The sequence below is a fragment of the Hippocampus guttulatus genome, chromosome 1 (genome assembly GCF_054856545.1).
Source record: "Hippocampus guttulatus isolate MCC_2025c chromosome 1, RoL_Hgut_1.0, whole genome shotgun sequence".
Classification (NCBI taxonomy): Eukaryota; Metazoa; Chordata; class Actinopteri; order Syngnathiformes; family Syngnathidae; genus Hippocampus; species Hippocampus guttulatus.
Genome location: NC_141261.1, coordinates 27,249,130 through 27,269,882, shown reverse-complemented (window position 1 = coordinate 27,269,882; position 20,753 = coordinate 27,249,130). Strand labels below are relative to the sequence as shown.

Sequence of the window (20,753 nt, the reverse complement as noted above, 5' to 3'; positions counted from 1 at the left end):
CAATTTCGTTCGCTTTTTTTCTTTCTATGCTGGCTATATGAAGTGTCAAGTGTGTGCTCATACTTATGCACTATTGGAATAAAAATAAAAAGTACACATACAGTATACCTGTACGTTTTTTGTGTGTGTTTGTATTTACGTCTCAGGTCAAATCTGCTACAGTGAAAAGTCCCCTGTTGTGAAAAAGTTCTTGCTGCAAACAAGATTTTGTTGTAGAGGAGTTTCACTATACTACCACCGACAAATATATATGTGTGTCAAGTCCATTTTTCGACTGGCCGGCGTGGAAGAGGGCCACGCCAAGCTCATCTGTGAAATTCCAGTTAGTAAACCACTGTAATGACGTCGGTAGCAGATCCTTGTAGATGGGCCCATTGTGCTGCTTTGGATTTGTAATGAGCACTGTTGAAGAAAATACAGATTACATTGCGTTAGTTATGTGGTCAGAGAACACAATATTTTAGATAGACCTTTATGCTCTCTGAGTATGCTCTTGTTTCCTGTTTTATGACGCAGACTTCAGAGGAGGAGTTATTTGGCAATAGCCAAGAGTGTCCTGCCTTTGTGGAATTCCTGGCGTTCCTTGGAGAGAAAATTGAGCTTCACAACTTTAAAGGGTAATCATGACTTGAAGCCACTCATTAATATATACTGTATTAATTAGTTGTTTATAGAAGAGGGCAATTGTGTTGCATGTATTGACAGCAGTGACATCACTGAGTAGTCGACACCAATCCAACCATCATCGCCTTAGCGTCGGTTGAAAATTTGTTCAACCCCCAGTGGGTAATAATGACATTATTGTACGGTTATTATCAACATGTAGTACCCGTTCCCCGGGCTTGTGTCTTGCGTGCTCTGTCTCGTGGTACCTGACGGAATCACTGTAGAGCTCGGTTTTATTTAACTTTTAAAATCAATGCATTTGCCGTTAATCTTCAAGAACTGTTCGTTTTTAAACATGTATTTACGGTAGGTACAATTTCTCAAGCTTATATGGGCAATAATTGTAATTGCCTCATTCTTTGAGTAGGTTGGTCTTTTTTCAGTCCAATGTTCATGTTCAAACTGCATACTGTTACAGTGGCATACAGTAACAAACGTAGTGTTTTCATGTTGGTCATCGTGGTATTTTTTAGACGGTACTTGGTGTAAAACGTTCGAGAACCACTGCTTTCTTCGATGGTGAGCAAATCACAGGGTTAATGTGTGTGTGCGCGTGTGCGTAATGGTGTGCGTGTGTGCATGTGTGTGTGTGTGTGTGTGCGTGTATGTGTGTTAGATTCCGTGGTGGCTTGGACGTGACTCATGGCCAGACAGGCACAGAATCCGTCTACTGCAACTATGGCAATAAAGAGGTCATGTTCCACGTGTCCACAAAGCTGCCTTACACCGAGGGGGACACGCAGCAGGTACTGTAATACAACACAGACACACATTGGCTGACGTGTCGTTTCCCTGTGCAGTCATTTTTTATAGAGTCAGCTGTGGGAAAGTTTGTCTTCAAAGAAGTAATACACGGCCATCTGCAGGAAAATCTAATGTGGGCAACAATGTTCTCTCATTGTGATTTAAAGCAAGGAGCGCTGCTCTCAATCACAATGGACTTTTTTTTCCGGCACAGACTGGTTTCAGATGAAGCAGTATTTTCACCAACATAGAAACTCTTGAAAGAAAGTGATTAAAAACTCACCATTATGATGAATCCAGTTGTCCTCAGTGTGTACTTGTTTCAAGTGGTTTCAATCTTGGGGTAATGGGACACACAAACACAGGGTTCGTACGGGTCCTTAAAGTACATAAAAAAATAAGTTGTAAAATTATGTTCTTAATTGTCCATAATTTTCGGGAAATCTTCTAAAATCCATAAAAATCCATAGAAATTAACCTGCGGTGTTCATTTCATTTGTGTATGTCATTTTCCACACCCTTCTAATTCATAGTTTTGTCGGAACATGCAGGACCTGGTACCCGCTCTGCTTTTCCTGCTGTCTCCGATTAGTTCCGACGATGATCATGTGATCACTTCGGGTCATTCCGCGAAACAACAATAGATTGACGCCATCCTGGGGCAGTGAATGGATGGTTTGGTATTTTCTGGAAAAATCTATTCATCGAATTTATCGATCTCAACAAGTGACAGACAAATATGTAGCGACGCCACTCGAGCGAAGCGTGCCTCAGCAGTCGATAGTCCGCTGCTCTCTGCTGTGTGTGCGTCAGCTAAGCTTAGCTGTTGTCTCGGCTAGGCTAGCTTTTTGTTGTCGTACATCAAAGCGTATTTGATTTGTGACGTCGGTTGCTTGGTTGGAACCAAAATAAAAGTCCTTAAAAATGCTAAATTGGTCCTCAAAAGTCATTAAAAGGTCCCTTTCTGACTTTCGGGTTGAGTGAACGCTGGCGCGTTTTGGCTGCCGCTGCTCAACCCGTATTGTTTTGTGTTTTTTGTTATTGTAAAGTGTCCTTGGGTGTCTTGAAAGGCGCTTATAAATAAAATCTATTATTATTATTATTATTATAAATAAAAAGCAAGTGGAAGAGTGGGAACCCTGAAACACTCTACCTCCTCATGTCCAGATTGCGATGATGTTAGTATGGTCATCATCAATGCAGAAAATCTCGCTCTACAAAGATGAAATGTTGGAAATGGAAAAAGGCAATTATGTTCTTGAGCCTGCAGCCGCTTAAATGCGGATTTCTTTTCCTTGGAAATTGTAAGCTTTTCTTCTGTCTTGTCATTAGCCACTGAAAAGACACCAGAATTGGAATTACTGTATGAATGTGCTCTGTTTTAGGCCCAGAATGCACACACAATTATTTTTTATTAACATCTTTTAATCTGTGACAGAGCTCACATATGAAGATTAAAGATCAGGCCTTGATCAGCTTTGGTTGCGCTGTGTGTGGTCTGCTCTGATAATCTCAACACGGAGCACCATGCACATGAAGAAGATTAGTATTTATTCGTTGGGAAAATTGAACAACTTTAATATGGCTTAGACGGGATTCGGGCTGCCATTATTGGGACACATCTACTCTTAACAGACCTTAGACCACAGGATCATTTTATGAAACTTACGAAAAGATTGTTTGGCGTTTGGCGCCTTTGTGTCAGAAGGGGCAAAAGTGGGGCACAAACAGCCCGGGTGTCTTGATGTGTTTATCCTGCTATACAGTATGTGTTCCAGAGGCTTTTTTTTTTTTTTTTGCTAAATAAAAAATAAAATACGTGAAAAAACAGTAACAATTATAAATAGCACAGTCACCTTATATCAGTTGCATATATGCTCTATCTATCTATCTATCTATCTATCTATCTATCTATCTATCTATCTATCTATCTATCTATCTATCTATCTATCTATCTATCTATCCATCTATCTATCTATATTGCACTTATTTTGAACTGTGTACAGCTCTCTTTATCTACATTTATTTTTGTGCTTGCAAACACTTTGTTTTTCTTCTTTCGACCTCCCAAATTTGCTGCTGTAGACTGTAAATTTCCCCAGTGTGGGACAAATAAAGGATATCTTATCTTATCTAAGACATTTTTCTATATTGAACATCAGAGACCGAAAACATTTCATTTTGAAAATCCTGTGCCGCTGCTCACGTCGAACCATTTGTCTTGGTCATGTGAGATGGTACTTTAAAAAAAAAAACCTTCTGTGCGTGCTGTGGTGGCAGACCTTTAATTTAAAGCCCTCAGTCAACTCATGCTTGCGCACGTCATAAATGTGTTGCTTTTTACAATCACAGAAGCGGTAAGGGCTCAACAGCCTAAGTGCAACAGCAGAAGTGGGAAGCAGCACTCCCTGGTGGTGTATCACAGTGGGAACCGTCAGTGTCAGTAAAGTCTTCTTTCTCTCATGGCCCAAACACAACCTGAAGCACCGACCTCCATTTGCAACCATATTCACATTTGTTCCATGAGATATAATTAATTTATTTCCCACTGTCTATTTATTTTATAGTTTCCCTTGGTTGCACTTTGTTTGATTTATTTTTTTTTGTTTTTTCACCATGTCAATCTCATCTGCCTTCACAATCAACAGTGCTGGCCCATGAAACTTATAATTGGCAAGGCAGTTTGATTTAGACAGCACATTTCATGCACAAGGCAACTACTACTACTAACTTCCTTCTACAGTGGTGACCCTGCTTCTATCTCAAATCACTTTTTCCCATCGAAAGGATTGGAAACACAATTAATCCATTCCCGCCCCCCAAAACAAGAAAAAAACGTATTTCCATAGCCTCTAAACATGGAAAATGTGAGTACAAAACTCAACTGTACCTAATGTTTTGTCCTTCCTACTTCTATTGGCGCTTGGCAAACCATCTTAACGGCTGCTTTAGCACAACCACCTGATGTTGTCTTTTCATTGCAAGGAAATTTTAGATGAGTTGATGATGGGTGGATGTCATGATTTTTTTTCTGCTGCCATCTACCAGTGGTCTGAATTCCACTCATTTCATGAGATTTCAAATTCACCGCAATAATCTCACCATTTTTCTGTCCTCTGCTTAGTAGGTCAGACCAAACCAAGTGCAGCTTGTAAAACATCTGAAGCCATCCTCACACTTAACAATATGATAATGACAGTACTTTCAATATCTACATTCAATATCAATTTTTTAAACATGTTTTATATTCTGACATTGTATGAGATGAACGTTCATTGCGAACTGCTCCAGATGATGTCATCTATGTGGCACAGTACCGGTATTGTGCTCTTATATTGCAAATTTGTGTACTATCGTCCTTTCTATAAGTGAGGTGTGATAGCAATGGGATTAAGAGGGGGATTAAGGTCCAGGTATCAATTGCATGGCCCGCCACAGGTGCTTTGTAATCTTTTTCTGCTCCAGAGGAATATCTGAAATGGGTAACCCACTTGCTGTGCGCCTCTCGCATTACAGTTGCAGAGAAAGAGGCATATAGGCAACGACATTGTGGCGATTGTGTTCCAAGAAGAAAATACTCCCTTTGTGCCAGATATGATCGCCTCCAACTTCCTCCATGCCTATGTTGTGGTCCAAGTGGTCAACCCATGTTCGGACAATGTTCTCTACAAGGTAAATAAACTTCATTGCCTATTGTATTGTGCATCCTCTGATAAATTCTTGTTCACCTTCATCTTGTTTTCAATCATATTTTACAATACAGTTATTGCGGGGGTTACGTTCCATAAAGAAGCCGTGATCAGTAAAATCCGTGAAATAGTCATCTTTTTTACAATGATTACGTAGACAAGACAATACTGTATTGAATGAAACCAAAGATGAAACATTTTTTCAGGACCAAGCATTTTTAAAAAACTAAAATACAAACTTGGTGGGGTTTGTTTGTTTGTTTGGTTTTTTTTAACAAACAGCTGACAGTTTTTAGGAATACTATGCAGAAAGTTTTGTCGACAATGTGGGTTTTGTCATGGAGAAAATTTGGCAAGATGTACTGTGATGAGGCCCAGAGACCGCAGACATTCGTATCCAGTCCCTTTGCCAATCAGGATGCAGAACCCGATGCACTGATAAAAAAATACCAAAAAAAAGCACCCAAAAAATCCATGAAACAGCAAAGCCGTGAAAGATGAACCGTGAGAAAACTGCAATTCAATGTGACAATTGTCTAATTGAGTCATGTTGCCCGGTATGAGATGTTTGGGCCTGAATGTTTGGGAGTTTCCCTTGGAGTTTTGTTGCCCTGGGAAAACAAAACACAGGATCACTTTTGGTATTTTGACCTTTTTTTTTTTTGCATTTTTTGCAAAAAAAAAAAAAAAGTAGCGTTATAAATAAATGGAAATGTTGATGTTGTGTTGACAGTAGTTTACATAATAAAACAAAAATATTCATTTTCATTCATTCATCAGAGAAATGTCTGATTTTGCAGTCATTATTGTCCGCCAGAGCCATATATGGCTGCATTGCTCTACTTGTCTCTGATGATCAATGCTGTTCAAAGCAGCTGCTTTGAGCTGCTGGAGGCGTTCACATCTCATGGAAAGACGCCACTGCTCAGTAAAGTTTTGCCTTACCATGGCAATTACTGAGCAGTGGCGTCTTTCCATGAGATGTGAACGCCTCCAGCAGCTCAAAGCAGCTGCTTTGAACAGACCCTGTTATGAATGGGTGTCAAATGTGAAGTCATTCTCCATTCTTGTAAGTTTTGAATCTCTGGGGGGAAAATTATGTAATATTTCACGTTAAAACTCACAGGTGTCTGTGACAGCACGAGATGATGTACCTTTCTTTGGTCCCGCCCTCCCAAATCCTGCTGTCTTCAAAAAAGTAAGAAAGTGACAACTTGGAAATGTGGACCGTCAATTCCCACTTTTGGCAGTGTTGTTTGAACAACCTTTTATCCTGCAGGGCCTTGAGTTCCATGAATTCCTTTTCACTAAACTCATCAATGCTGAATACGCCTGCTATAAAGCTGAAAAGTTTGCCAAGTTAGAGGTGGGTTTTGCTTCATTGTTGTTTTATTTTCAGATCAAAATGATAAGTGTGTCCTTCGCACATGTTTGTGTGCCCGAGTTAGGAACGAACCAGGTCAGCCTTGTTGGAAACGCTTTACGAGGAGCTCCACGTGAACAGCCAGGCCATGATGGGCGTCGGGGGAGATGACGACAAGCTGGAGAACGGCGGCGGTGGTGGCAGTGGAGGCTTCTTTGAGTCCTTCAAGGTAACCGGCGAGGCAGCAGCGGAGGCTTCCAACAAGCAGCCTCACTTCCTTTTCAAATGATGCTGCCCCAGTGGAAAAAAAGGATATGGCATTTTTGGAAATGGGTTTTGAGTTGGTTCTCATTGGAACCAAATTAACAAAATGCCTTTTCTCACGATGTGGAGATATACCTTTTAAGGTAAGTGATTCAGCACCTTTTTTGGTTTTAGGGAAAGCAATGCAGTCGTGCCTTGAGATGCGAGTCAAAGCAATGTTTAGCTGATTATCTGATTTGGCGCGTTTCGGCTCTTTCAAGGATCTTCGTGTTTGGACTTAAACAAAGGACTCACTGTTAGTAGGGCAAATCCAATTTCTAGTGTTAGAAATATAAATCAATGTGACGATAAATACGGTCAAATTAGTGAACAGGCCATTTCTCAATGGCCAGTTATGTTCTTGTGAGAATAGCCTGATTATTTTGTCTTCTTTTTTTTAAATAAGTAAAATGGCACCCCATAATTTTGTGCTTCAATAATATACAGCAATGACATCATAAAACAGAAAATACTGACAACTTTTTTGTTGTTGTTGTTGCTTCAGTTCAATCAGTAGCAAACGGTGAGATTTGGCCCTGGGCCTTCAGTATGTATGAAGTGATGTAATCCAACCCTGTGGCGTGATCTAAAGCAAAGTGATATGGTTGTTTTCAATACACAACATCTTTCCTCATATGTTAAGAAACTCGCAAGTCGGCTCACTTGTATCTCAAGGCACCACTGTATTTTGAAGAACTGGCATAGAAACAAACAAACCAAAAAAAAAAGATGGAAACTACAACTCTGCATCAGCCTGAATGTAAACGGTGAGATCCCAGCCTGCGCTTGTTTCTATTCAACAACTGACCGAGAAGAGTGTCCGGCCAGCGTTTGGAGACTGCTGAAAGTGAAAGTGTGATTTTTCTTCCATCTGTTTCCTCTCTGGCTGTGAAGCTGTTCTTGAATGACTGTGTGGACTTTAGCAGGAGGGTGTTCTGTCCCACTGCATCACGCCACTCGCCTTCCTGTCTTCTTCCTCCCATGCTTCCTTGCTTTCGACGTGCTTTTCACCTCCAGATGTAGCTGCTTCTCCACTTTGTGCTCTGCCTGCATATCTACACACTTGGCGTTTTCCCGCCAAGCGCCACTTCCCCTCGCTTCCTTTGCGAGCTCACTAAGCATCATGTGAGCCACCTGAGGGCTCGTAAACGCAACGGTGGCTTCCTTGTCTGTCAGGGTGAAATCAACACCAGACTAGGGCTGCACAATTAATCGAATTGTAATTGTGATCATGATCCTTTTCTGCCATGGTTGAATGAACCCGAGCGGCAGCCATATTTATATTTCAAATGTGGGCTCTGCATATTTAAATCAACAATTTCTTCAAACAGCAGTCAGCCAACCACCAGGGGGCAAACAATGCATGGTTTTAGCTTCACGAAGCTGCCTAAATAACAAGGGGGAGCACCTAGCAGTGGGAGCCTAAAGTCACGCTCTGGGTTGATGAGAGCGAGTCATGTCGAGAGAAAAAGTACAGCAAAAATTGGAGATGGGAAGGATTATGGCGAGGAGCGAAGGCCTCCAAAGGGATCAACAGCTGTTTGTCAATTTTTGGGTAATTCTTGGATGATGTTTTTTCAATTGCCCTATTTATTAAATATCAATTTTAAAAATGTATTAATTTTTGGTGGGAGTCAACCGCCCCGTTTTTCAGGTAAAACACTCATTTGCATTTTTGGACCACAAATAGCAAAAATCCCCAGGAGATTTGTTTTATGTTCCCTGTAAATTTCACAAGATGATGCACTACCGTTCTATAAGCATGTCATGGGCAAGTCATGATGCTCCTCCTCAAACTTCAACATAGCTCCTTGGCACCAAGATGCCACAAGATGGTGCAAAAACAATGCTTTTTTAACAAGACAAAGGTTTGGCCTGAGCACAACTACAGTGAATGGGGTTCGTTTTTCAGCAAAAAATAAAAAATAATAATAATCCAGGTATTTATAATGCGTATCTCTTATACTGGGATTTTTACTTTTCAGTGTCCAATGCGATATTTTTTTTTCAAATTACATGTTGTACTAAAAACTGTTTACATACGGTTTGTTGAAAAGTAGTGCAATAAACATCCATTTTTTCTCTCCCCAACATCATGATTAATTGGGATTACAATCTTGATCAAAATAATGGTGATTATTATTTTGGCCGTAATCGTGCAGCCCTACATCAGGCTTTCTGCCTGTATTGTAAGTGTTGAGGGTCAGCCCGGAGGTGGTTCCCGTCATCTAGCAGCCATGCTGAGGGGTCCTCGCCATCTCAATGCATGTCCTCCTCCTCGTCTCTCTCCGTAGCGGGTGATACGCAGCAGGAGCCAGTCTATGGATGCCATGGGTCTTACTTTCAAGAAGCCGCACGCGATGCCCGCTAGCCTCAGCGGAAGCTTTAACCACAGCACACCCGCAGAGAGCCCCAAATTCCCAGGGATAGTAAGTACAGCCCTGCTCCTCCTGGTCTTTGAGGAGCTGCACCTCGGGCCCTCTTTTCTCCTATAGAACTACTAGAGCTCGTGCCTTCCCTTCCTCTCACTTGCCTGCTGCACTAACGTCTCACATTGAAGCACAGCACACTCGCTTGACTGAAGCTATGTGCCTCGTGAGGCTCGTCTCTCACTTTGACGAGGCTTGCACGTTTGTCTGCCAGCACAAGCACGTGCCACTGTACTCACAGCAGTGTCAGACATGCAGCAGCAAGAGGTGATGTTGTGCATCTCCTTCGAGGTGCACCTGAGAGTTCTTTTACCTTCTGAATAAATTGTCACTTACATTCTTATGTACAGCATAATTCGCCCTCCATCATTGGGATTACATTCCGCACGTGATAAGTGAAGTTTGCGATATAAAAATACCCTATCAAAAATACACAATGCCTATTTTTATAGCATTTATGTAACTTTTTAAAAATCTTTATACTGTTTAAAACAATACAAACATATCTCAACACGTAGAATATATTGCGGGAGAGCAAGAGTAATAGACAAGACCAAAATATTGAACAAGCAGAGTTATACTCTACCAATCTTTCTGTGTTTACAGAAAATAAATGCCGTTTTTCCAAACTAACAAACTGAAATTATCACCTCACAATGTAGTACTTCAATAATCGGGCCAAAATATGTACATAATAAAGTGACCCTACAGCCATCGCTTTCTGTAAGTGTAAAAATCAGGAGTGAAGAGGTTTTAGTATTCAGTAATCTTCAGCACAAACTGAACTGACTGAAAAATCCGCAATGGCGGGAGGGTTATTGTACAGCCTCAATGTGGGTGTCTATGAGGGGGATTTGGGGGGGGGGGGGTGTTCTTGTGTGTGTGTGTGTCACATTGTGACAGCATTTCTCAACCTATATTGACACAGGTCACATATTGCACATATTCTCAAAGAATGCCACCAAACAAAAATGTCAAAAAAGTACATATACAGATGACCTTGTCCATTTTACTAACCAGTACGGTATAGTATGAAATGTGGTTCTGTTTAGTTGAACACAACGCTATTCTCTAATATAAAGGGCAACTCATGCGTAACTGTACCTTTTGTTACCTAGTGGATGAGCATTATCACTGGCACATAGGTGTTTTTAAGGTAAATGTTGAAGACGCTGTAAAGTCAAATCAGATTTGTATTGAAATATTCATGTTGCTGTGTAATTGCTGAAAGCACATGCAAAGATGGAGAACCACCTAGTGTAGAGATCAATTGTGGAGCTATAGCTTCAAACTGTTTTTCGCCATTTCAGTTTTCCTAACTTTGGGGGAGGGGGGGGGGCGGCGTGGGTAAAACCGAATCCAGTGAGGCACTTTGGCATGCACGGACTCCTTTGTTCGCAGAAGTGGTTATCCGGCACAGCTATGACTTACATACTGAAGTTATTATTACTTTTTACTACAACTACAGCGTACAGTTAGCTAGCTATGCCTGTATTCCAAAATCCTTTGGATGCCCCAATTTACAGAACAGCTCGATGTTGTTTTTTGAATTCTCAAATGTTATGTGTTTTGTCTTATTCAGATTACTGTAATATGTTGGAAGACAATGCATTGTGGTTATATAGTGCAGCTAACGATCAGTACGTATTCGTTCATGCCATGTTGGGTGAGCCACAGACTGTATAATACGTGCTGGTGTGTTTAATAGACCTCGACTCAAAATGTCTCTGTTATGTGAACCTAAACAAAGAGACAACATCAAGCGGCGATGATGCCATGGATGAGCCTGCCGTTCCAGAAGCCTGTTAGCTCATGAGATAGCTAATTTCTAAAGCCTCTTGTCGTAGAATTGAAAAGCCCCACAACAACTTGGTGGGTGGGATGGCCAGATTTTAAAAATAGAAAACCTGGACACTACTATTTCAGGGCGGCCCGGTAGTCCAGTGGTTAGCACATCGACTTCACAGTGCAGAGATACCGGGTTCAATTCCAGCTCCGGCCTCCCTGTGTGGAGTTTGCATGTTCTCCCCGGGCCTGCGTGGGTTTTCTCCGGGTGCTCCGGTTTCCTCCCACGTTCCAAAAACATGCGTGGCAGGCTTATTGAACACACTGAATTGTCCCGCATGGCGCATGGTTGTTCGTCTCTGTGTGCCCTGCGATTGGCTGGCAACCAGTTCAGGGTGTCCCCCGCCTACTGCCCGACGACAGCTGGGATAGGCTCCGGCACTCCCCGCGACCCTAGTGAGGATTCAGCGGTTCGGAAAATGGATGGAATGGATGGACTACTATTTCATTGAAAATCAGGAAGTATTCTTAACAAATGTAATCGTAGGTCAATCTGGTGAAAAGTAGTTATGTTGTTACTTTAGCTAATGCTAAATGCTATCTTGGTTGACATAAACTCAATGCACTCACCATTACCCAACCTTTTTTGTTTGGTGCTGGTGTTGTGGCAATGTGGTTTCCCCCGAAAAAAATGGAATCCCCTGTCCCTGCGACTTGAGTTATAATAGTAGTTGTCATTGCTCTTTGGTACATTGAATGAGTACTGTATTTATTATCACATAATAATGTGATACGTTTGATGTTTTTTTCCCCCCCACAATATTATAGAAGAACATGATAGTTACATAGATATTAACTGAAGTCTGACCTGAACTGTAAACATTTGCTTTGGTTTGTCAAATGTGGTAGCCAAACTTCGAAGTGAACACTCATCTCATCCATATGGTGTTAATTTTTTCCAAGACATTTATTTTCACTTTACAGGATCTTTCATGGTTTGGGCAAGAAGAAAAATGGAGATTGGAGAACATGATGCCTGACTGATTAATCCATTCATTAGGAGTTGTGTCTCCCAGCTTTTGCCACACTCAACAGGGTATAATAAAAAGACCCATCATGACATTCCAGTTTAGCATAAGAGTCTCACTTGTTTACACAGTATTGCCATTATATTTTTAAAAATTGTCACCTTCCTAGAATAAAAGCCTACGTCTCTTTTTAATCCAAATTATATTAATAATCATTTCATTTCATGAGTAGAATTGAATGTTCGGTTTAGCTACTGACTTAGATTTTAGTGGAGGTGGCCAGCATCATCATATATATATGGCCGAGGCCATTATTTTACGAAGGTCTTTTCAAAATGCATTCTGGTGCATCACTGTGTATCACTTTTCGGTTGCTAAACTAGCAATAACAGTGGTCCAGTACTCAAATGACTTAAAACGCTGCTTTGGTGTGAACCCGAATGTATAATTTGTATTTTATTGTACTCTGCTGCACTTTTTTGTTTTTGCATCTTCTTCTGCTCACAGGCTCGCTTATCCGGCTCACCTTTTCTTTCTCTCATCCAGACGCTTGTCTCACACCACGCAGAACCGAAATGATGCACACTTTGGATTTTGTTTGAACCACACGACTTGCATGGAATCTCATGTGTTTTCTCATTTTGACCCTCCTTGTCGACTGTCACCATCTTCTCTCCCCCCCTCCCTCTCTCTGCCCCTCTCCATCTCTCTCTTCCTGCCTGGCTCAGTCATTGCTTGTCCCAGGCAAAAGTCCCAGTAAATATGGACGTCGAGGCAGTGCCATAGGAATAGGATCAGTAGAAGAGGTTCATGTTTAATTCTCACTTATTTTTCAAGCAACTCTTACTCTGTTTGCTGTCTGTCTGCTCGGCACCACTGCACCATGACCAAGTCCTTCTCATGTTCAACTTCATGCCAACATTTTTTTTTATTACCATGAAAGAGCCATTGTGCAAGTGTAAGGATAAATACAAACTTAAGAGACCTCTGCAAAATGCCGAGTTTCTAGGATTTTTCTATTTATAGCTACAAGTATGCGTTATGTTTAAGGAACATTTTTGTTTCCTTCTGCGGGTACAGTATATGCTACGAACAACTTAACTCCCAAATTCCAAATGCTAATACAGTGGGGCCTTGATATACCAGTTCAATTTGTTATAAGATCACACTCATAACTTGCATCTCAAATCATCGTTCCCCATTGAAATGCATGGAAATGCCATTAACCCGTTCTAGTCTCCCAAAAACGATTTAAAAATTGGCTTTTTAACAGGACATATAGCATTTTAATAGTGTAGATTATAAACACCAACAGTAATTGCATAATTGAATAGAATGTAAAGAATGAAATTGTCTTTATCACCTTTTCCTTTTAATTCCATGGACACTGGGCTGGTCCTACTGGTGTGTGTGCCAGCTGGTGGAATACACAGAATAAGTTTTATGAGTCTAACAATGAGTTATGTTCCTCCCTTTCCTTGGCAGTCTCTGATCATCCCGGGGAAAAGCCCCACAAGGAAAAAGTCTGGTCCCTTCAGCTCCAGGCGGAGTAGTGCCATCGGGATTGAAAACATCCAGGAAGTGCAGGAGAAAAGGTGCAATTTGAATAATATTGGCTCAAGCAGAATCACAAAATGTTAACGTTCTTTATGTCTGATGGAGCAGTAGAGAGAACTCCCCTAACACCCAAAAGACCCCTGACAGCGGCCACGTCTCTCAGGACCAGAAATCGGACAACTCGTCCAATCAGAGCTCACCTGAGGCGCTCACGATTGCCAAGAACAGGTGTGACTTGAGCCAAGTATCATTGTTTTTGTTTCCGTTTTCAGTGGTCCATATGCACAGCAATGAATGAAGGATTTCTAGTGGAAAGGTCAGATGGCAGAAATGTTTCCACAGTCAATGTGTTACAAGCTACAGAGACGCTATCTTACTGAAAAATAACCTGTCAATAAATGTGTGTTCACTTGCCGTTGTGTAATAGCTGCAGTGCTGTTAGCATGGGGAAAAAAAAAAGTTCAAACCTTCACTAGTTTTGGTAGCGGTGCTTCGTTTTCCTCACCACTGCTTTCGTACCGGGCGGCCCGGTAGTCCAGTGGTTAGCACGTCGGCTTCACAGTGCAGAGGTACCGGGTTCGATTCCAGCTCCGGCCTCCCTGTGTGGAGTTTGCATGTTCTCCCCGGGCCTGCGTGGGTTTTCTCCGGGTGCTCCGGTTTCCTCCCACATTCCAAAAACATGCATGGCAGGCTGATTGGACGTTCTAAATTGTCCTTAGGTGTGAGTGTGGGCGTGAATGGTTGTTCGTCTCTGTGTGCCCTGCGATTGGCTGGCAACTGATTCAGGGTGTCCCCGCCTACTGCCCGAAGACGGCTGGGATAGGCTCCAGCACCCCCGCGACCCTAGTGAGGATCAAGCGGTTCGGAAAATGGATGGATAGATGCTTTCGTACCGTCTTCCTGAGTCAAGTCTGCACATGCACAGTCAGAATGTGGGTTGTCCTGACAAGGACGGGAAATGAAGCAGTTGATGTGTTTTCATGCATTTGAATTAAGACAATAATAAATGCTTTAAATTAAAGTAAACTAGCTCAGTTTTTCTGAGACATTTGTGGGCACCATACAATTGCCTGTGTTTGCCTTTTTTGTACGTTAGCCTCTGCATCAATATACCGTAATTTCATGATAATAAGACACATCCATGTGTCTTTCCTCAGTTTTTTTCCTCTGTAGACATGTGTTGCCTCTGATTTGCTGGTATCCACACTCAAAAATTGAAGCATTATCCTCCGCATATTTTTGGAGGTTAGAGTTAGCCTTTGTCTGAGCTTTCTCTCTTTCCTGGTGTGAGACACGAAGCCCTTTCGTGTGATCACATGTGATCTCACAAAACCAAAGAACAGCGGAAAATCCTGGATCTGCGCCCAGTTTTACTGAGTGAAAAGAGTGTTTTGAAATGGCCATGTGGCGAAAAAGATTTGCTTTGGAAAACACTTAATGCCGTCGACTGCTGTTTATGTTTCGGCCAAATCCACTTGCGAGGCTGTCATCATTCTTCGTGAGCAGCCAAAATTATGTTTTGTATTCTGTAAATTTGCAACCTAAGACAATCTCCCTCTTGATTTTATGCTTTATGTTATCAAAAAAATGTGGGTCATAGAAGAAATTACGTTAATATGGCTGATAGATCATTTGATGGATTTAAATATTAAAATAAAATGTCATCTAATGGCCCATTTTTTAAAAATGTTTTTTTTAATAAAGTCGAAAATTGGATCATAAAACAGTCATTTTAGCTCATTTTTAAAAAATGTTTTTGTTTGAAAAACAAATACCAAAATAATCAATCCTGTTTTCATCATTTGCATTTTTTTAAATTTTGGATTTCCAACTGAAAATGGCAATAAATGATGATGTGGCAGTTTTGTGGTTGAACGCGGCATTTAGGTTTATTTTTTTAATGTGCGACAGGGCCCCATCCATCCCCGAGGCCAACGACCTTTCGCGCTCCTCATCCAATGCCAGCAGCTTCGCCAGCGTGGTCGAGGAGAACGAGGCAGTAGAGGATTACGACACGGGCATGGTGAGTTCCGTGTACCTAATGCTGAAAAGGGAGAGAAGATTTCCAGTAAGTTGCCAATATATTTTCACGGGAAGTTAAGCTGCGGCATTCTAGAAAGGTAGCATATACAAAAAAATTAATATTTGGTGTTGACATAATCAGACATTTGTGAAAAATAATTCGCAATTCGGGCGGCCTGGTAGTCCAGTGGTTGGCACGTCGACTTCACAGTGCAGAGGTACCGGGTTCAATTCCAGCCCCAGCCTCCCTGTGTGGAGTTTGCATGTTCTCCCCAGGCCTGCGTGGGTTTTCTCCGGGTGCTCCGGTTTCCTCCCACATTCCAAAAACATGCTTGGCAGGCGGATTGAACACTCTAACATTGTCCCTCGGTGTGAGTGTGGGCGTGGATGGTTGTTTGTGTCTGTGTGCCCTGCGATTGGCTGGCAACCGATTCAGGGTGTCCCCCGCCTACTGCCCGAAGACTGCTGGGATAGGCTCCAGCACCCCCCGTGACCCCAGTGAGGATGAAGCGGTTCGGAAGATGAATGAATGAATGAATGAATTCGCAATTCAAAAGCATGCCATTTCAACAAATGTACTTTTATTTGCCTTCAAATACAAGTTGAAATCCTTCCGCGACCACACTCTCTCAAAACACTAAACTCCTCTAAGAGTTTAGTGTTTGTTTAGTGAATGGCATTTTCATTCAAATGAATGAAAATGCCATTGAGCCGTTCCAGCTCACCCGAAAACAAACTTTTTTTTTTAAAAATCGGTAATGTGATTTTTAATTAGCAAAATAGCACTCTGTGATGTAGTGCTTTATATACTGTATTCAGCAAGTAAAAATGTAATGAAATAGAATCTAAAGAATTTAATCAATTTTGTATGGTTATTACGGGACATCATGGCTCCTTCTGGTTTGTGTGTCTCGTCCACCAGGGGCAGTATAATAAAGACATACAGTATGAGTAAACATTTGCACAAGCTTCAGTAGTATTGGTTTTCGTGGGAATAAAGAAAAGACACCTGCGATTATTGTTATACTGTCTGTCTACATGAGCTGATGCACCATTTGTCTTCAAATAATTGTTGCCTCAAAGATTTTAACAGCTTGACACAGATGCTATTCATGAGCCCATCGATGGCATTTTGAATTGTTGGTTAGAATTACGTTAAGCAGCCTTTCTAAACTACGTGGTTGTTTTAATTACACAAAGTGTAATTCACTCTGTCTTGTGTTTAGTTCGACAGTAAACTTTTTTTGGCATTCAAAAGCTTGAAGACTATTTTTGAAGAATTTTTAATATCTGCTTGCCGTGTATGCGTGTGTGTGTGTGTGTGTGTGTGTGTGTGTGTGTGTGTGTGTGTGTGTGTGTGTGTGTGTGTGTGTGTGTGTGTGTGTGTGTGCGTGTGTGTGCGCGTGTGTGTGTGCGTGCGTGCGTGTGTGTTAAGTTGATTTCACGGTCGCCATCAAGAATGCCAGCTCACAATTTGAAAAACTCAGGTGTCTGGTCACTCGTATGTCAAGGCACCACTGTACTTGAACAATCAATTCTTTCACTGAAGAACAAGAACACAAATGCTGAGGGAAATATGAATATGATACTCATTTGCCAACACAACCCAATGAAAGTGAACAAAAATACAGTTCTCAGTTTCTCAAAAATTCCTCAGCATTCCTCAGGTGTGCATTTCATCTGACAGTCAAATGTGCATTTGCATTGTGGCCTGCGGTCTGTCAGGAGAGTTTGTCGTCCGCCGGGACACCGCACAAGCGGGATTCTCTGACGTACAGCACGTGGCTGGACGACAGCCTGAGCAGCGCCAGCACCAACAGCCGCGGCAGCTCGCCAGGTGAGCCGACGTGGCGTGCACATCAAATGGCAGGCCTGTAATTGGCAATTTCAAGAGGAGGATGTCCTGTAAGTCGCATTTGCCTTGCATTCTCTCAGCATTATGACTCACTGTTCCCTTTTCAGTCTTGTGCTTGTTGTATGTGGAAAGGCTATGATACTGCTCGCAGGATACATCTGTTTTCAAGGTTGCTGGGGATTTTTTTCCCCCCCAAAAATGCAGCATTTGTATCACTTTTAAAAAACAAAATGTAAAAATCTATTGCACTACTAAAATGTTACGAATAGATTTTGAATTAAAAAAAGATATTGTCATTTTAGTCATCTTAAAAGATACCAGTTTTTAATTTAAAAATAATAATGTTGAAAAAAGTAATCTCCCTTTTTATTTTTATTTTAAAACTGTAAAATAATAGTTACAAAATACAGTATCTCACATTTTAAAAATATTGTTCTCAAGTTGAATTATATAAGATATTGGCTCTTTTTTATGTTGAACGGCATACAAATTTGAAATTCAAAATAAAATTGTGGAGAAAAAATGAGCATTAAAATATATCAAGATACTTTCAAAAAAAATGTTTGTTGAATCTCAAAGCGGCACAGTGGTCGACTGGTTAGCACCTCACAGTGCAGGGCTCTAGAGTTTGATTCCAGGCCTTTCCTCCCACATTCCAAAAATATGCGTGGCAGGTTAAGAAAACCTTTATTAGTCTCGCAATGGAGAAATTCCCAATTCACAGCAGCAAAGTTATGAAAGGAAGAAGTAGAACAACAAAATATAGGAGCTGCTGGAAAGGCAGCCACTCTCGCGGCGCCATTTTGAAGTCAAAATAACAAACATAACACAACACAACACATAGGACACAGACAGTCGTGCAATCTTCACCACTTTTCTTCATACACTTTGTTGTCTGAAGCAGTTATAGATGAAATAGGACAGGATCAAAGTGTCCTTTCACCAGTGGGTCAGAGACGTCATGCTGAAAATGTGCACACGTCTGCTACAAGCTAAGTTTTGAAAGCAAACACGAAGCTGTAGCGTCCATTGACGAAAAGAGATGAGTTCACTTCTCCTGTCCCACGTAATCCGCTTCAAACTCCAAGCCGCGACTCCCAGTTCCAAATCCGCATCGGCGCTCCGCGCTAACGCTCCTTTCCTCTCATCGTCAGCTCCTCAAGCCTTACATCCATCCAGCCGCAGACCGTTCAACAGCACCGATCTCTCCGCTGAACAAAGCGGGGCTGTGAAAAATGCTGCCCATTACAGGCGCAAGACACAAGCGCCCCCGGGACTGTCCAGCAACGACAGTCAAATGGCGCCGACATTCCTCCCAGTCAAAAACAGTGCTGGTATACCCATGCTGCCGAGAAGGCGCAACCACCAAGCACAGAGTCTCCTCCTTGATGAATGTCGTGGCCAAAAACTGCTGAAAAAAAGTCCACATCAGGTCCACACGACGTAATAATAAACACAAAGTGACAAAACAAACACAAAAACAACAAAAAAAGCAAGGCTCATGAGAGCACTTGCCGACGGCTGCCTACTCGGGCGCCATTTTGACTTTAATGGAACACTAGTCTAAATTGTCCCTAGGCGTGAGTGTTTGCGCAGATGGTTGTTTGTCTCTGTGAGCCCTGTAATTGGCTGGCAACCAATTCAGGGTTTATGCCGCCTACTGCCCGAAGACGGCTGGGATAGGCTCCACGACCCCCGTGACAATAATGGATGAATTTCAAAACGATATTTGCTAATGCTGAACGATAAATGATGCGGTATGTGTGTTGGCCAATCGTTCAGGTCCTGCTAAAAGTGAGCGAGGGAAAGGAACAGACATTCGCATCAAACTCGAGCGACCTCACGATCATCAGTCGTCATCGGTGAGTCCACCCAGTTTTTTTCTTCTTGGCTTTGCTTCTCGACAGCGAATCAAAGAATCATGAACAATGGCGGCCAGTGTGGTTCGAGGTGAAAATTATGACAAAAATTTGGTGTGTTTGGGGTTAGGCTGGCAAATATTGCTGCAGAGAGGCTTGGGGGTTTTTTTCAATTTCCTTCAAAAAAAAAAAAGTAAGTAAATTAATTCATCAAAGCCTGTGAGCGAGCAACAGAAAAGTCATATCATTAACCAGTCCCTTAACCATATCAGATTTTCCACCATGTCTATTTTTTTAAGCGACTTACCTCTTGAAATGTAAATTATATGCAGTGTTTTGTTTTGAAACAATTGAGCTCATGTAACATCGTTTTGATTGACACGTCACACATTCACACTATACGATGGCTAAAATCATCATTTAAGCCATGTCATCTGAATTCTCAAGCTTTTGGCCCCCGGAAGTGCAAAAGTCATGATGAAAGTGTTTACAGCATACAATGATGCCTTGAGATCCGGGTTTTATTTGTTTCACGACCACATTTGCAACTCAAAACAATCTTATCACAACTCCGCTTTGCCCAATTAAATGAATGGAAATGCAATTAATCTGTTAAGAAATATATTTGGAGTGTGTTTTTTAATTTGGAAAATAGCAACCCATAATACTGTACTACATTAAAGAAAAGTTGCATCAAAAAAATAGAATGTATTGAATCATTTGTTGTGCTGCTTCTTTTGGTGTACCCAATTTAGCTACCAGGGGCAGCATAACGGAGTCATGCAAACACAAACGAAGAAGAATAGTTTGACAACTATTGTCACCCATTAAGCTGTTGCAATGGAGAGATCATCATATTGTTTGTATACATGTGTTGCTCTGCCATTTGTGTTCAAATATCTTTTTCTTCAGAATCAGAATCAGATTCATTGGTCAAGTATGTAAAACACACAAGGAATTTACTTTCTGACCCGTCTGGAGGAACATAAACAAAACAATGACCCACAGAGGGAGACAGAACATGAAGCCTGGCAGTTCGCTGTTAAGCGCCTTGATATCTTACACGCGAAAAGAAAACATTTGGTTTCTTGCGCGTTGACTGCCAATGATAAATGGTAGCTCGTTAAAGACATTTTCAATTGTGTGTTCGCATTGAACTAGAGGACTTTAAGGCAAAGTTGTATTGTTGTTTTAAATACTCAACATGTAATTCTCTTCGTTTTATGTTTAGTGGAGTAGAGTTCACTGCCATCGTGTCGCGCTTGTATCTCAGGTTTGCGCTCACAAGCTAAAGCAAAATAAATGAATAATCAGTGACAAGTCACTCATATCTTAATCCACCAGTCTCTGTCAAGTGCTGCTCTCGTTTGGTCGTGCTTTGAATACTTTTTGTGCAGAACTGTTAGCTCAGCCCACCTACTAGCGTCGTGGATTCCCATCTTCAGGTTGGATC

At 41.5% G+C, this 20,753-nt stretch overlaps 1 protein-coding gene across 16 annotated transcripts in view; it reads left to right on the top strand.

Moving 5' to 3' along the window:
• Window positions 1-20,753, top strand: part of rap1gapa (RAP1 GTPase activating protein a) — a 96,538-nt gene that overhangs the window by 73,647 nt on the left and 2,138 nt on the right. For 12 of the 16 annotated variants that reach the window (XM_086124018.1, XM_086124010.1, XM_086123907.1 and 9 more), the window contains 13 exons: window positions 517-617; window positions 1,283-1,412; window positions 4,927-5,082; window positions 6,226-6,297; window positions 6,379-6,465; window positions 6,548-6,691; window positions 9,060-9,194; window positions 12,736-12,813; window positions 13,493-13,602; window positions 13,673-13,792; window positions 15,476-15,587; window positions 17,312-17,423; window positions 19,224-19,303. In XM_086124018.1, the coding sequence (XP_085980144.1) occupies window positions 517-617; window positions 1,283-1,412; window positions 4,927-5,082; window positions 6,226-6,297; window positions 6,379-6,465; window positions 6,548-6,691; window positions 9,060-9,194; window positions 12,736-12,813; window positions 13,493-13,602; window positions 13,673-13,792; window positions 15,476-15,587; window positions 17,312-17,423; window positions 19,224-19,303 (1,437 nt within the window). The remainder of the gene's footprint in view (window positions 1-516; window positions 618-1,282; window positions 1,413-4,926; window positions 5,083-6,225; window positions 6,298-6,378; window positions 6,466-6,547; window positions 6,692-9,059; window positions 9,195-12,735; window positions 12,814-13,492; window positions 13,603-13,672; window positions 13,793-15,475; window positions 15,588-17,311; window positions 17,424-19,223; window positions 19,304-20,753) is intronic. The other 4 variants (XM_086123916.1, XM_086123933.1, XM_086123984.1 and 1 more) reach the window with 4 other exon arrangements.